This window comes from Orycteropus afer, unplaced genomic scaffold (genome assembly GCF_000298275.1).
Source record: "Orycteropus afer afer isolate SDZICR_OR568_19922 unplaced genomic scaffold, OryAfe1.0 scaffold00196, whole genome shotgun sequence".
NCBI classification, from domain to species: domain Eukaryota; kingdom Metazoa; phylum Chordata; class Mammalia; order Tubulidentata; family Orycteropodidae; genus Orycteropus; species Orycteropus afer.
This window is the reverse complement of record NW_006921783.1, coordinates 411,554-428,294: the sequence shown is the minus strand read 5'-3', so window position 1 is coordinate 428,294 and position 16,741 is coordinate 411,554. Positions and strand designations below refer to the sequence as shown.

The 16,741-nt window shown below is 39.0% G+C and overlaps 1 protein-coding gene across 1 annotated transcript in view; it reads left to right on the top strand.

Annotated features, from left to right (window-relative positions):
* TRIM37 (tripartite motif containing 37) overlaps window positions 1-7,292 on the top strand; it is a 169,340-nt gene extending 162,048 nt beyond the window's left edge. The window contains exons 23-24 of the mRNA XM_007947920.2: window positions 4,928-5,038; window positions 7,210-7,292. Coding sequence (XP_007946111.1) covers window positions 4,928-5,038; window positions 7,210-7,292 — 194 coding nt within the window. The remainder of the gene's footprint in view (window positions 1-4,927; window positions 5,039-7,209) is intronic.
* Window positions 7,293-16,741: the final 9,449 nt, after the last annotated feature.

Genomic DNA, 16,741 nt, shown 5'->3' with positions numbered 1-16,741 from the left:
CCTGAGATATGCAGACGATACAACTTTGCTTGCTGAAAGAGAGGATGACTTGAGGCACTTACTGATGAAGTTTGAAGAATACAGTCTGCAGTATGGATTACGTCTCAATATAAAGAAAACAAAAATCCTCACAACTGCACCAATGAGCAGCATCACAATAAATGGAGAGAAGATTGAGGTTGTCAAAGAATTCACGTTGCTTGGTGCTATAATCGATGCCAACGGAAGCAGCAGTCAGGACATTAGATGACGTGTAGCATTGGGAAAGTCAACTGCGAAGGAACTGTTTCAAGTGCTGAGGAGCAAGGATGTCTCCTTGAGTACTAAGATGCGCCTGACACAAGCCATGATATTTCCAGTCACCTCGTATGCATGTGAGAGCTGGACAATGAATAAGGAAGACCGAAGAAGAGTTGATGCTTTTGAGTTGTGGTGCTGGCTGAGAATGCTGAAAGTACCATGGACTGCTAAAAGAACTAACAGATCTGTCCTGGAGGAAGTGCAGCCAGAATGCTCCTTGGAAGTGAGAATGGCCAGACTTTGTCTCACCTATTTTGGTCATGTTGTCAGAAGGGACCATTCCCTGGAGAAGGATGTCATACTTGGTAGGGTGGAGGGTCGACGAAAGTGGGGGAGGCCTTCAACGAGATGGATTGACACGGTGGCTGCGATAATGGGCTCAAGTATAGCAGGGATTGTGGGGCTGGCGCGGGATCGGGCAGTGTTTCATTCTGCTGTGCATGGGGTCGCTATGAGTCGGAAATGACTTGACGGCACCTAACAATAACAACCACTCACAAATATCTGTATGGACTACAGTTATTCAGTGTTTTTCTCCTCATGAATTTGTACTGTCTGTAAAGAAATGCTTGAAGAAAATAAACTTACCTGAAAAAGCCATCTTCCTCCTCGATCTGTTCCTCAGCATTAGGTTGTAAAGGAGCTTTAGGAAAGACAGTGGTGAAGTTCAGATGGTTCGTCCTTGATCCATCCTCTGTATCTCTTGTTTAAAGAGAGAGAAAGAAAGTGCTAATTTCTAACATATCAGAGGTTCCAGTATTTTATAGGAAGACTGCATAGGAAGGGCATTAGTGATGATGCTTTGGTGGTAAATGAAATATGATGCTGAAAGCAGTCAGACAATAACAGATGCATGTGACGCTAGGTACGGAGAAGTAGAGAAGATGGTATTCATATATCAGATGCAGCGTCATCTGTATATTATGGTATTTTCCCATCAAGTATCAATAAAATTCTTTGTTCTATCCTATCGAGTAGGCTAAAGTTTCCATGGTTCACTAGTCCCTCAGACTAATTGGTTCCTTGCGTCCTTGATTTTCTTCACATTTCTTTGCTCTGAATGACCAATAGTTGCATTTTAGGTGGCTGCTCACAAGTTTTTAAGACCAAGTCACTACTCATCAAAGTAGGATGTAGAACAATGACTTTGTGTAGTATGTTATGCCAGTTGAGTTTGATGACTGCTAACCAGAAGGCTGGTGGTTCAAACCCACCAGCCACTCCTCAGAAGGAAGGTTGGGCAATCTGCTTCCGTAGTGATATCGCCTCAGAAACCCAAGGAGGGGTTGCTATGAGTCAGATCCAACAAACAGCAGTGAGTTTGTTTTGGTTTGGTATGACCTTGGTCCAAGTCTGCTGACACAGCAACTTTTGCCCTCAAGGTGTTTGGCTGTGGCTAAGAAGTTAAGTTTTCCTTGTTAGCTCTATTATATATATGGACATTCTTATAACACATACAAATATATATGTAGAAATATCTGCCAAGCCTGTATATAGTCATTGGTATATTGTCTTTTACCTACCCATACCTGGTTTTCAGGCCTGCCTACATATATATCCACCAGTAAATTGATGTTTATCATTACTAATAATGCAGTATTGTATATGTGACAGTATTTGCTTTTGTTGTCTGTACCTCTCGCACCTCTTTGTGTCTTCCTTTTCCTTAGTGTTATTGTGCTAGTCATTCATTTTTGGTATATTGCCTTTTCCTTTACCCAGATCAATACATGTTTCTTACCTAGCTAGCAATTTTTCTTCCCCTCCATTCCATCTCTGGTAACCAGTAAAGATACTTTCCTTCAGTGTGTAAACCTTTCCTTGACTTTTGACACTAGTGGACTTGTACAGTATTTGTCCTTCTGTGATTGACTTATTTAACTCAGCATAATGTCCTCCAAGTTCATGTTTGTTATAGGTGTTTCACAGATTCTGTTATTATTTAGGTGTGTATTTACCATAGTTTGGTTATTCATTCATCCACTGATGAACACTTACATTGTTCCCATCTCTTGGATATTGTGAACACAGTGCTGTGATGAACACACACGTGCATAGATTCATGTACATTCATGTACTAGTTCTTACTTCTTTAGGTTATATAGTAGTGGTATTGCTGGATCAAATGATGTGTTGTTTCCAACTTTTTAAGTAAGCATTATACCGTTTTTCTCAATAGTTGTATTATTTTGCGGTCCCACCAGCAGTGTATGAGAGTTCCATTCTGTCCACACCCTTGCCAGTATTTTTTGGGGGGAGGTGTATGGTCATGTTGAACTTTGTCCATTACTGCTTGGGTGAAATGATATCTTGTTGTTTTGATTTGCTTCTCTTCCATGGCTAATGATTGTGAGAATTTCTTCATGTGTTTGTTGGCTGCCTGAATATCTTCTTTGGTGAAGTGTCTGTTTGTGTCTTCTGGCCATTTTTGAATTGGAGTGTTCATCTTTTTGAGTTGAGGTATTTGAGTTTTCTATACATTTTAGACCGAAGTCCCTTGTTGGATATGTCCTTGCTGAATATTTTCCCCCAATCTATAGGTTCTCTTTTCATTCTTTTGGAGAAATCTTTTGATATACACAAGAATATAATTTTAGAAGGTCCCAGCCATCTAGTTTATCATCTGTTGTTTGTACATTTTTAGTTTTGTTTTGATGGTCTCTTTTTGCTGTATATTAGGGCTCCTAAGTTCGCTCCTATTTTTTCTTTGATGAACTTCATATTTTCAGGTTTTACATGTAAGTCTTTGATCCAGCTGGAGTTACTTTTTGTATATGGTGTGAGGTATGGATGTTGTTTAATTTTTCTGAAAATGGATATCCAGTTTTGCCAGCACCATTTGTTCAAAGAGACTGTCTCTTCCCCCTTTAGTGAATTTCCGCCTTTTTCAAAGATCACCTGTCCGTTGGTGGAAGGATCTATTTCTGTGTTCTCAGTTCGTTTCTGCTGGTCTGTGTATCTGTTGTTGTACCAGTGGCAGGCTGTTTGACTACTGTGGTGGTATAGTAAGTAGGTTTTGGGGTTGGGGAATGTGAGACCTCATACCTTGTTTTTACTCTTAAGTAGTGCTTTGCTTATCTTTCTTTTCCATATTAAATTAGTGATTGGTTTTTCCATGTCCTTAAAGAATGCTAGTGGAATCTAGATCAGGATTGTTTGAATCTATAGATTGCTTTGAGCAGTACTGATATTTTCACAATGTTCAGTTTTGCTATCCATGAGGTTTTATATAGATCTCTTACAGTTTCTTGTAGTAGTGTTTTGTAGTTTTCTTTGTATAGATGTTTTATGTTCCTGGGAAGATATATTCCTAAGTATTTTATATTTTTGGTAGCTATTGTAAATGGTAGGAGCTCTGGTAGCATAGTGGCTAAAGCACTTGACTGCTAACCAGAAGGCTGGTGGTTCAAACCCACCAGCCACTCCTCGGAAGGAAGGTTGGGCAATCCTACTTCCGTAGTGATACTGCCTTGGAAACCCAAGGAGGGGTCGCTATGAGTCGGGGCTGACTTGACGGCACATAACAACAACAACAACATTGTAAATGGTATTGATTTCCTTTTCAGAGATCTCTTTGTTGATGTGGAAGAATCCAACTGATTTTTGTACATTTTTCTTATATCCTACCACTATGCTGAATCTTTCAGTTCATTCCAGTAGTTTTCTTGCTGAGTTTCTGGTATTTTCTATGTATAGGATCATATGATCTGCAAATGAGAATAATTTTACTTCTTCCTTACCAAATTGGATGCCTTTTATTTCCCTTTCTTACCTTATTGCCATGGCTAGGACTTCAGTATAATGTTGTATAAAAGTGGTGATAAAGGGCATCGTTGTCTGTTTCCTGTTTGCAAGGGAAATGCTTTCTGTCTCTCTCCACTGATAATAATGTTGGCTGTTGGTTTTGCATATATGCCCTTTATTGTGTTGAAGAATTTCCCTTCTGTTCCTATTTTGCTGAGAGTTTTTATCAGGATTGGGTGTGTTGGATTTTATTAGTTGCTTTTTCTGATTTTACCAATTTATAGCTTAATTCCTTTATGGCCAGAGTGCTGAAGTTTGTTTTATGGTATGGAATATGGGCGATGAAAGTGAGAAGAACTCTCAATGAGATGGATTGACACCATGGCCACGGCAGTGGACTCAATCATGGCAGTGATCGTGAAGATGGCACAGGACCAGGCGCGTTTCCTTCTGGTGCATTTAGGGTCACCGTGAGGCAGACCCAGCTCAGTGGCAACTAACAGCAACAAATCAGGATCAACAAACTTTTATGTAAAGAGGCAGACAGTAAATAATCTTAGACTTTGTGGACCACACAAGCTCTATCACACCTTTTTAACTCTGTCAAAGCAAAAACAGCCATAGATAATATGTAAGTGAATGGCTGTGTTCCAGTAAACTGTATTTACAGAAACAAGTGGTGGATGCCACATTGGCAGCCATGGCTCTAAATAACTAAAGAGAATTGAGGTTGATGTAGTCATCTTCTTTTTCCTTTGGTTGGTGTCTTACGTTATGTTGACAATCAATAGGAATTTCCGTTTAGTACATAAGGAGATTTCCTTTTCCTTTCACTTGCAGTGGTTTCTTGTCAGAGACGTACCCCTCCTTTCTTTCCTGCCAGGAATGAGCAGCGACAGTGATATTGAATGTGACACTGAGAATGAGGAGCAAGAAGAGCTCGGCGGCATGGGTGGCTTTAATGACTCTTTCATGGCGCAGCCTCCAGATGAAGGTGAGACATGTTATACCATCTAAAGTAATAAACCGTCTCCTCTCTTTTTTCTTTAATTTGTTCTCTGCTTCTTTTAATTATTGTCGTATGTGAGACAACATTTTATAGGTAATTACATGGTGAGTATTGAAAAAATAGTGATGGTGTTTGCCTTGGTTAGACATCTGATAAGTGCTACTTATTGGGCAGAACAGGAGTCAACAATATATTTTTGTACAACCTGTAACCTAAGAATTGTTTATACATTGTAAAGAGGGTATAAAAACAAAGAAACAGTAATATACAACCAAGACCATGAGTGGCCTGCAATGCTTATAATATTTACTGTCTGCCTCTGTCATGTTTGCTGACCCTTGGGGAGTTTTCAGATGTTTGATTTTTATTATTATTTTTCTTTCCTTAGATATTTTTAGCCAATCCATAAAGTAATATTTTCAAAGATACCCTTTTCTGGTTTCTTAGAAGTACATGCAGATTATAGAATCATCTATTTTTGTTCCCCTTCCTCTTAAAAAAAAGTCTTAGGAAAAATAAGTCACTGAGAGAAACCCACTGTTAATTTTTTTAAAAAAATTTTTATGTTTTTTAGGTACACATTTACAAAGCAGATTTGTTTTACTCTGAATAATTCATGCGCATTGGGTTTCGTGGCCCCGATGACAATCCCCAGCCGTAAGAAGCGGTCCTCCCATCTGCTCTGCGCCTGCCCTTCCCTGTGCCCTTCCTATCTGTGCATTCCTGTCGGTCCGTTTTCCCTGTATGCACATAGCTGCCCTTCTGCTATCTCATGATTGATGGATCCAAGGGGTACATCTCCCTACTATTAATTTTTGTCTTGTTTTATTTGTATAATTTTGTGTTCTACTTTTATTTTAAAATTTATTTTATTTAAAATTTCATGTTTATTGGCAGCTTAATGTTCTCCTGTCTCAGTATACCATAACCATCATCCGACTGTGAGGAGATTTTCCAAAGTACAGGTTGAATGGTAAAAGGGTGTGTACTACTCCTCACTTACTGACTTTTCACATTTATCTGACATTGCTTATTTACGACAGTAGGAAAAGTCTGCTGTCTGAGTTTTTGCACATTAACGATGTACATCTGACAATAACAAATGCCAAAGTGCAAGGCAAGAGTAAATGCTGGCTGTGATAGTTAAGGTTATGAGTCCCGTTGGCTGGGCCATGTTCTCAGTAGTTTGGCAATTATATTATGATGTAATCCTCCTCCATTTTTTGATCTGATGTACTCATCCTTTATTTTTGCATAAAAACCTGGTCTTTGGAACCTAAACATGTTGGTTAGTGAGGAATGGGTGCTCTGAAAAGTTAGAGAAGTCATCCAGTGATCACTTAAAGTCACCTAGAGACATTAATGTTCATTCTTTTGTTACTGTCAGGCTATTAATAGCTTTATATTTTACTTATTTCCTTAATTTCTAGTCTTGGTTTCAACGCAACCATTTGATAATTTCTAAGTACTAAGGCACCTTTAATAATTTCCTTGGCTTCTAAAAGCAGCAGCCAGACTTTGGGCAAGTTACTGTGAGTGCTGGTGGGCATTTATGGTGGTGTTTGTGTGTGCAGCTTGATTGGCTGTCAAGTACTTTAATGTTTAGAGAGTCTGAGTCCTGAGTGTGCACCATTGCTGTTTCCCATTCCCTTCTCCTGCTGCCCCCACAGGCTTTCCAGGAGAACGAAGTGAGGCAATGCTTTTCATCTTTTAATTGTGGGTGTCTCTCACACATTTTGTTTTTTCTCCTTTATTGTCCCATTATGTTTGCTTACACCTGACTCATATCACAAATTCTCTGAAGAAAAAGCTTTGTCTATTACCCAGCACATCTCTGGCACTTAAATAACAGTTATTAAGATCACTGATGCCTGGGAAAGAGAATGGTGCTCTTTAAAAAATATATATCTGCTTTTAATGTTCTGAGGAGCCCTGGTGACTCAGTGATTAATAACTTGGCTATAACCGAAAGATTGGTGGTTCAAACCCACCAGCCTCTTCACGGGAGAAAAATGTGGCAGTCTGCTTCTGTAAAGATGTACAGCCATGGAAACCCCGTAGGGCAGTTCCGCTTGGTTCTATGGCATTATGATGAGCTGGAATCAGCTCGATGGCAGTGGGTTGTTTAGTTTTAATGTTCTACTTTTTTATCTTAGACACATGTTCCAGTTTTCCTGATGGCGAACAAATAGGCCCTGAAGATCTCCACTTCAGTACTGATGAAAACAGTGGAAGGTAATTGCCTAATCAAGAGACCTGGCTCCCAAGCTGCCCTGACCCTGAAATTTGCTGTAGTTGGTGCTCCAGTTTTCCATCAGTCAAATGATCAGATTTGGTCTTATTTTTGCATTATCTCTGCCAGAAATAATAACTCTGAAACTATTAAAAAGTATGTAAGATAGTAGTACCTGGGGGGAAATATTAACAGCGTGGGAAGTGCTCTTTGTAATGTAATGAAATAACAGTGTAGTTCTAGAAATTAATTGAGTAAATTAGTATATTCCCAAAAGACAGTTTGTCTTCTGCAACAGAAGGGCAATTAGCTGGCAGGAAATGTACCTGGAGACAGTGCATGTATCTAGTAGGCTGCTCGGCACCGTGCACATCTGTTTCTGGCTAGTTGATCAGTCACGTTCAAAGGGCCACCTTTATGTTTTGGGTTTTAATAAATAGTGTGTAGCTTCGTTAATGCCTACGGATTAGTGAACAGAAGAACTACCAGTAGATTCTGCCTTGTAAACGCTTTGTGTGAGTAAGTGAAGTAACACTAAACTGAATCTCCTCTATGGAGTATATTGACAGGCTAAAGTTAATTTATTTCTCTTTTCTCACTTCTTGAAGTGCAGGCACATTGTTTATTGGCACATAATGTTTCTGTTGTATGACTTTTACAAATGTAATTTTAAGTGAATTCATTTAACATGGATTGATTATGTTCCTAGTCATGTGGGGATACATATAAAATCATTTAACTTTACTTAATTTCTTATGCCTTTTACAAAAAACTGTAGTGCAACCAGTATTTTAAAATCCTCTTTTCTTCTTTATTTTGGTCAATCGGACATTGATTTTAGTGTCAATATATTTTAAGACTTACACATACTATGCAGTTATTTGCATGAAAGTGAGACTATAATAGAAGGTTTTCCTTCATACTCACCATTAGCCTAAAATAGTTGCCAATTTTACCATGATGCTCCTGCATTTGTGTTTGAGCTGCTATATTGTTTGTGAAAATTACACTGAACATTGACTAAGAAACTATTGAAAAAGCCTGACTATATATACATGTGAGAGATAGCTCTCTCATCTGCATATATTTTACTTAATGAAAATTGTTCACTTTTCCATGTCTTGCTGAATGGTGTGATTCATAATTTACTTTTGTTCAAAACAGTTTGCACTTTTTGTTAATAAAAGGAACTTGGAAAAATATTATGCCTCTGCAATTTATTGAAAGTAGGACCAGAAATGCTTTTTTATCTCTTCACGCTGCCTGCGTGTTTAGCTGCCTACATTGTGAATGAACGCATGGAGGAGTCAGAAGATTTACTTACAGTCACCTTAGTAAATATGGCTGCTAACTGGTCATTCAAACCCACCAGCCACTTCTCAGTAGGAAGGTTGGGCAATCTACTTCCATAGTGATACTGCCTTGGAAACCCAAGGAGGGGTCACTATGAGTCGGGTCCAACTCGGTGGCATATAACAACAACAACAACAATAACAACTCTCCTTAAAAGTCAACTGGAAAAATTTAATGCTATAATCTTAAGATGTAGAAATTCCATATTCACTTACTAACATGATACTGTAAGCATGCTGTTATATAGTTATTTGGTTTTGTTTTGTTTGTTTGTTTTAACAGTGATCTAAAACATTACTGATAAGTTCTTTAACATGTTTCACTTTCTCTTAGATGGAAATATTCATGGTTATTGTATTTTGTTTTAATCCAATTTTCTCTTATCTGTACATGCCTATTGTAATGGATGAAACTACATGCAAGAGCTTTATACTTTCTGTGTTGAGAGCAAACCATTTTAAGAATTGCTTTGGAATATACTCCTTGGAGAGAACAATCATGGGAGAAAGAAGGGCTGCTTATGCACAGGGAGACAGCTCAGGGGGCAGGAGTGCATGGAGGGATGGACACTGGGAAGAGGTAACTATCGGTTGCATTGTGGTAAATTGTGGTCAATGTTATGAGACAAAGTGTATGTGAACTGCTGTATGGAAAGTGAATTCGCTCTGTGAACTTTCACCCAAATCACAATTAAAAAAGAAAATTGCTTTGGAGTTTGTTTTTTTTTTAATTGATCATCTGAATCCATAAATAAAAGTGTGATTGACTCTAGTTTGAATCTTTGACTATTGCTAAGCAGTTTACTTGACCTGTATTTGATATACAACTGACTGCTTTTCTGACCTTTACAATTCTTTTTCTATTCCTCATACATCTTGTACATACTTTGTTTGGTTTATATATAAGTATTTAGTTTTATTTTAGCAACTGACTCATATTAACTTTGTGTCCTGGAACCTTGCTACAATCACTTACTAGTTTTCGGAGTTTGTTAGTGCTTTGAGATTTTCTACATGGACCGTCTTATCAAATGTAAACAAAGACAGTTTTATTTATTTCCAGTCTGTATATATTTTATTTCCTTTTTGTATTGTGTCTGCTAGGAATCCCAGTATGATATTAAATAGAGACGGTGAGAAAGGCTGTCACTATCTTGCTCCTGTTTACTTCGGGGGAAGGCATCTGGTTTGTCACCATTAAGTGTGATGTAAGCTGTAGGATTTTTGTAGATATTCTTTATCAAGTTGAGAAAGTTCCCCTGTATTCCGAGTTTGCTGAGAGTTTTTATAATGCTTGGATGCTGGATTTTGTCAAATGTTTTTGTGCATCTATTGATATGTTCATATACTTTTTTTTCTTTAATTGGTTAATGTGATAGATTAGATGGAAAAAAAAAGTAAGCTTATAAAAAAATGATGTTGTAACTACCCTCTGGATATAAAATTCTCCATTTTTGTAATGAAAGGAAACAATAGACTCCCTGTTAATCAGTCACTAAACCGGTAACTAAAGGACTGAGTGCACAGAAGTGGTACTGTTAGGATGGAACCAGTCTGTTTTATTGGCCTGCTCCAGCGCACCTCAGGTAATGCTGTCTTTTGAATAGCAATAGTGAGAATTAGGAAGCAGATACAAGGTCCTACAGTGCATTGAGGAAAGCCTCTGGGCTTCAGTTAATTAGCATTTATCTCCAAGGCATGTAACACTGTCTGTAGAGGAGGCCTAGACTACTAACCTTGGGCCAAATCCCTACCAATGCCTGTTTTTGTAAATAAAGTTTTATTGGAACATACTCATTCACATACTGTCTGGCTGCTTTTATACTGCACATAGTCACCAACTTAACATGTATTTGAGTTAGAACACATTGCACTTAAAACTGTTTTGGGGTTTTCTGTACATCTAATCAGTATAGGAGTGCTGGTGGTGCAGTAGTTAAGACACTCGATTACTAACCAAAAGGTCAGTGGTTGAAATCCACCAGCTGCTCCACAAGTGTAGAAAGCTGAGGCAGTCTGCTTCCATAAAGATTTGTAGGGTTAGAAACCCCATGAGGCAGTTCTGCTCTGTCCTGTAGGGCTGCTGTGAGTCGTAATCAACTCGATGGCGGTGGGTTTGTTTTGTTTTGTTGGTTATCATTAGTAATGAACTAAATACAGTGTTGGAGAGTGTGATTTGTTCTTGTCATTCTCTGTAAGTTTATATATAACGTTTCCAAACCCCAAAGACAAAGATAGGATTTAGAAAGATACTGATAATAAAGGCAGTAATAATGAAAACTGAAAAAAATAAAAGGTATTTGACAAGTCAGAACCAAGTTAGGACAGGTCATTGGAATGGATCCCAGGCGTAAGTCAGCGACTGCCTGTGCAAGGGCAGAATTGAGTAGCTGTTAAAGACTGTATGATCTGCAAAACCTAAAATAATTGTTCTCTGGTCCTTTACAGAAAATTTTTGCTGATTCCTTTTCTATCATTGGCATTAATAGGAACCTCACATTTTTTGGGGTATATAGATGATTTAGGCTTGAGAAAGGATGATTTTTAAGTCAAAAAGAAAAAAAAATTTGAGTAGTTATTTTGTATGTTTGGTTTTAGTTTTTTTTTGTTGTTTGTTTAATAGATTTTATTTTGTAGGGCAGTTTTAAGTTTACAGAAAAATTGTGCAGAAAGTACAAAGTTCTCAAAGTATATTGAGGGGTGAGAGGTAGCTTCTGTTCCATTCACTCAAGAATCATAATAGACTTGGAAAGACCAAATGATCTCAAAGGTGAAAGACCACTTGAGGAGCAGAGTCCGTTGAGCGTGTCATTTCCTCCCTAGCTTCTGGCTGTTTTGTAAACCAAGTCTGCACCCAGTTCTTTAGTGATGCCAGGAACACTTACGCTTTCCGTCTTTGATGCAGTATGCTGCATCAGCTGTGCTTGATTTCAGGTAGCAATGAGGGAGGGAAGAGGCAGGGAAAAGGTGCTTGTTCTCTTTCCTCTCTCTGTTCATGATTTAGTCTGCGAGAGATCTGGGGCAAAGGAGATCTCGCCTCCGTTCTCCCACTTGATGTTGTTGCTGTGCCCTCGAGTTGTCTCTGACTCAGCAACCCCTCCCTGGGTTTCCGAGGCGGTATCATTACGGAAGTAGATTGGTGGGTTTGAACCGCCAGCCTTCTGGTTAACAGTCAAGTGCCTCAGGCATTACGCCACCAGAGACATTACCCATGACCTATTCACAAGGAGCTCTAGTAGCATAGTGCTTAAGGCACTTGACTGCTAACCAGAAGGCTGGCGGTTCAAACCCACCGGCCACTCCTCGGAAGGAAGGTTGGGCAATCTACTTCCGTAGTGATACCGCCTGGGAAACCCAAGAAGGGGTTGTTATGAGTCGGGGCTGACTCAGCAGCACATAACAACAACATTTATGTCATAAGTAGTTGGCCCTACATCTCCAGCAGTGGCTTCTACCCTGTCGGTCCTACTTTCTTGCATTTTCTGTAGCCTAGTAGACTTTCCACCGTTGTTTGTTTTCCTTTAATGTTCTTCCCTTTTAGCCAAAGATTATAGTTTCTTTTTTTTAAAAATTGTGATTTGGGTGAAAGTTTATAGAGCAGTTTCATTTTCCACACAATAGTTAATTCACATTTTATTTCATGACATTGACTGCAATTCCTATAATGTAACAACTCTCTTCCCACTTTTGCCCTGTGGTTACCTTTTCCTTGTGTCCTCCTTTCCTGTGCATTCCTGCCCTCTGAGCGATTGAGCGATCTCCCTGTGCAAATACTGCCCTTCTGACCTCCCATGGTTGATTGTTTTAAGGACTGTATCTACCTGGTGTATTGTTCATGGCTGCCACAAGAGTGAGTTCAATTCCAGGCCTGAAGGGTGACTAGGGGCCATAATCTTGGGGGTTTCTCTAGCAGAATATACCTATTGGGCAGAGGAACCTGAGGTTCAGGGCATTTGATGCTCTCTCATGGTTCAGTACCATGGGCAAGAATAAAATGAGTCTAGTGCTTTTTCAACTTTATCACACTTGAACCAAACCCAACACTCTGGTACCTAATAATTAAAAGCCTAAAGATTGTCCTATTTTTTTTTTTTTTTTAACTTTTATTTAGTTTTAGATTTACAAAAAAGTTGCACAAATCACAGATTTCCCATGGGCTTTTTACTGGCATCTCCTTTTGTTAACGTTTTACATAACCATGGAACAGTGGTTGAAACTAAGAAAGTAACCTTTGTTACAATAATTTTAAATTATAGAATTTATTCATATTTCACTAATGTCCTTCTGTTCCAGCATCCGGCCCAGGTACCCACATTATATTTAGTTCTCATGTTTTCTTCGTGTTCTCCAATCTTGATAATGCCTTAGTCTTTCCTGACCTTGGCATTGTTGGAGAGAACCAGTCTTATTTTATTATTGTTGTTGTTATGTACCGTTGAGTCGGAACTGACTCATAGTGACCCCTCCTTGGGTTTCTGAGACAGTATCACTACAGAAGTAGATCGCCCCATCTTCCTTCCGAGGAGTGGCTGGTGGGTTTGAACCGTCAGCCTTCTGGTTAGCAGTCAAATACCTTAGGCACTATGCTACCAGAGCTCCCTTATTTTATAGAATATCTTTCTGTGTATCGCTGATATTTTCTTACAGTAAATTGAGGTTATGCATTATTGGGAAGGATATTATAGATGGGATGTGCCCTTTTTTCAGTGCATCTTATGGGGGTACAAGATGTGTCATATATATTATTGGTGATGTTAACCTTGATTACTTGGTTATGGTGGTATTTGCCAGGATTCTCTAGGCTAAATTGATGATTTTCCCTTTGTAATTACTAAATACTTGAGGACAGATACTTTGAGACTATGCAAATATCTTGTTTCTGCTTAAACTCTCACCCACTAATTTTAGCACCCACCAGTGGATTTTCATTATACAATTAGAACTTCTCTGTTCTAATGTTTCCATTTTCCTCATATCTTCTACATTTATTAATTCGAATTCTGTATGGAAAAGTTGCCCCTTTCCTATTTTTTAAATTCAGCTACTTAATGATATCTGTATGGATTCATGGATTTTTTTTTTTTTTTTTTTTTTTTTTTTTTTTTTTTTTTTGAGTTATGATCAGCACTATTATAAATTTTGTAGCTCAGTTTGTTCCAGTTTTGGCCACTGTAAGCTGTTTCCAGTTGGTTTCTGTGTCCTTTCAATATGCCCACCATACTTACAGCTTTTTTTTTTTTTTTTAAAAAAAAAAAACCAAACATTTCTGGCACCACAAGATGTTCCAGGTTCATCTTATATTTTCCCTGAAATCTACCTCTGAGGAGCAAACTATGATTCCTTGTTTTGGGTAATGATATGTAGAAACAGATTTGGGTGCTAATGTGTTTATTGTTCCTAGAGTGTAACTGTTGCTCATTTCTTTCAGAAGAGTAGGAACTATATGTATAGTTGCAGTGCAGTGAATTCATTAATATGATACCTTCTAGCCGTAGACCTCTATTTTGTGATGTATTGTGAATCCTAGCCTCTATGCCTGTGGTTGGGGAGCTCTGGTAGCATAGTGGCTAAGGCACTTGACTGCTAACCAGAAGGGTGGCGGTTCAAACCCACCAGCCACTCCTCGGAAGGAAGATGGGGCAATCTACTTCCGTAGTGATACTGCCTCAGAAACCCAAGGAGTGGTCCCTATGAGTCGGGTCTGACTCGACGGCACATAACAACAACAGCATGTTTTGGAGTGAGTTGTCTGTTACGGTGATGAAGCAGGATTATGATGGGATGTATCATACTTACTAGAGGGTGTGAAGGTATGGTCTGCATGCAGTATGTATGAATGCTCTGGCAAAGTTCTTTCTCTTGCTCTGAATCCTGTATCTGGCTTGTCATCACCGGGCTTCCGGTTCTTGGAACTTTATTCTGATGAGTCTGACCTGATTCACCAGCTTCTGCAGCCTTGTGAGCCAACAGCCTGTCTGCTCACCTGCTGATTTGGGTTTATCAGCCCCTACAACCATGTGGGAGCTCTGGTAGCGTAGTGCCTAAAGCACTTGACTGCTAACCAGAAGGCTGGCGGTTCAAACCCACCAGCCACTCCTCAGAAGGAAGATGGGGCAATATACTTCCATAGGGATGCTGCCTCGGAAACCCACGGAGGGGTCGCTATGGGTCGGGTCCGACTCAACGGCACATAACAACAACATCAACAACCATGTGAGTGAGGAGAATCCTCCAGCCTGACACCTGACCCATGGATTTCAGACTTGCCAGCCTCTACAACAGTGTGAGCTAGTTCCTCGACGGTTCATGAGTTCTGTGACACACTGCAGCAAACTGCGAGACCCTAAGATGAGAGGGAGAGTACTGAGAGGAGGAGGAGGAGTTGATACTAGAGATGATGGAGTGGGACAGCAGTTTGGAGAAGATGGACATTTGAGACTCTAACCCCCACCTCATAGGGACCACCCTTGGGCTGATCCTTCTTAAAGAAGTTATTTGTGCAGTACGTATTCATGCAAGCTCACACCTTTTGTTTATTGATACCTACAGCACCAGTCACATCCCAGGTCATTCTAGCATTCTCCTTTTCCTTGTTTGTCTTTATCTAACAGTAACAACCCTCATCATCTACATTACATTTTGCTTATTTGTTCAACCCTATACAGAATAGTCTCAGAACTGTTAACCTATACCCTATACCCCTGTGAGGAACCAGTTTACAACTGTAGTACAGTGTGGTATATTGTTTTTTGTTTCTCTTTAGCTTGTAAATATCATGTCAGAACACTGTTCCAAAGTTACTTACGTCTTTAGGTTAAAAGTTACAGTAGTTCCTTTATTCTCATCCCCTTCAGTGTGATTGTGTCCTTAATTTACAGAACAGTTAGATTCATACTATAGTCTGCATTCCATCCTCCCCCACACATCCTGGTTGGTTGTTAAATTTACATACATTAGAATTCACTCCTTGTGGTATACAGTTCTGTGGGTTTTGTCAAATGCAGGGAGTCGTGAATCCACCAACATAGTACCACACAGAACAGTTTAATCACTCACAAAATTCCCTTAGGCTGCCCCTTAAGAGGTAACCCTCCACCCCTTGAACCCTGGCAACCACTGATTTGTTCTTTGTCCTTTTGGTTTTCCTTTTTCCAGAGTGCTCTGTAGGTGGAATCATACAAATGTATATGTAGCCTCAGCAAAACACGTTAAGGTTCATTCTTCTTGTGTGAATCAATGCTTCCTTCGTTTTTACTTCAGACTGGAAATCACTCATTACCCATTGAAGGATATCAAGTATTTCCAGTTTTAGATATTAGGAACTTTGTTTGTGTGCAGTTGTTTGAGCGTAAGTTTTCATTATGAAGTAGAGTATTATATTCCTGGTGTTGGGAATGCTGGGTCATATGGCCAACTCTATAGGAACATTATATACAGACTTTGTAAGAAGTGCCATTTGGCATTTCACCAGTAACGCATGAGTTCTAGTAGTGTCATCACCAGCACTTGGTACTGTCAGTGTTCTTAGAAGTAGCCGTTTTGTAGTGTGTAGTGATACCTCAAAGATAGTAATTTGCCTTTCCCTGAGGGCAAATGTGGAGCATCTTTTCATGGGCTTGTCAGGTGCCTGTCCTCTCAGGTGGGTGTTTAAGTCCTTTGCCTGTTTTTAAAAATTGTGTTGTTTGTTTTCTGAATGTTGTCCTGTGGCTGTTTTTTGTTGTGTATTTATGGTATTAACAATTTTAATTTGTTTCTCAGTGGGGAAATTTTATAACTGGGCGAAATGGTTCTATGATAACTTAGAAAATAAGGCAATTTTCCAGAAAGTTTCCATTAGTAGAAATAGTATAAATAAATAGAGGTTTATCTGGCAGGTATTACAGTATACTATGATGGATCTGTAGAGATTATAAAATAGTGGAGAAATGAATCCTTATTGGTGTACAAGGGTATTCAACACACAGAGTAGTGATAGTCGATATCTACATATATTTTTGGCTAAATTAGTACTTAAGGCTGGCACAAATTTTTTGTCCTTTTGAAAGCAATTAATACATGTAGATCTCTATTTCATGTCCTGACAAAATAACATACACATGAATT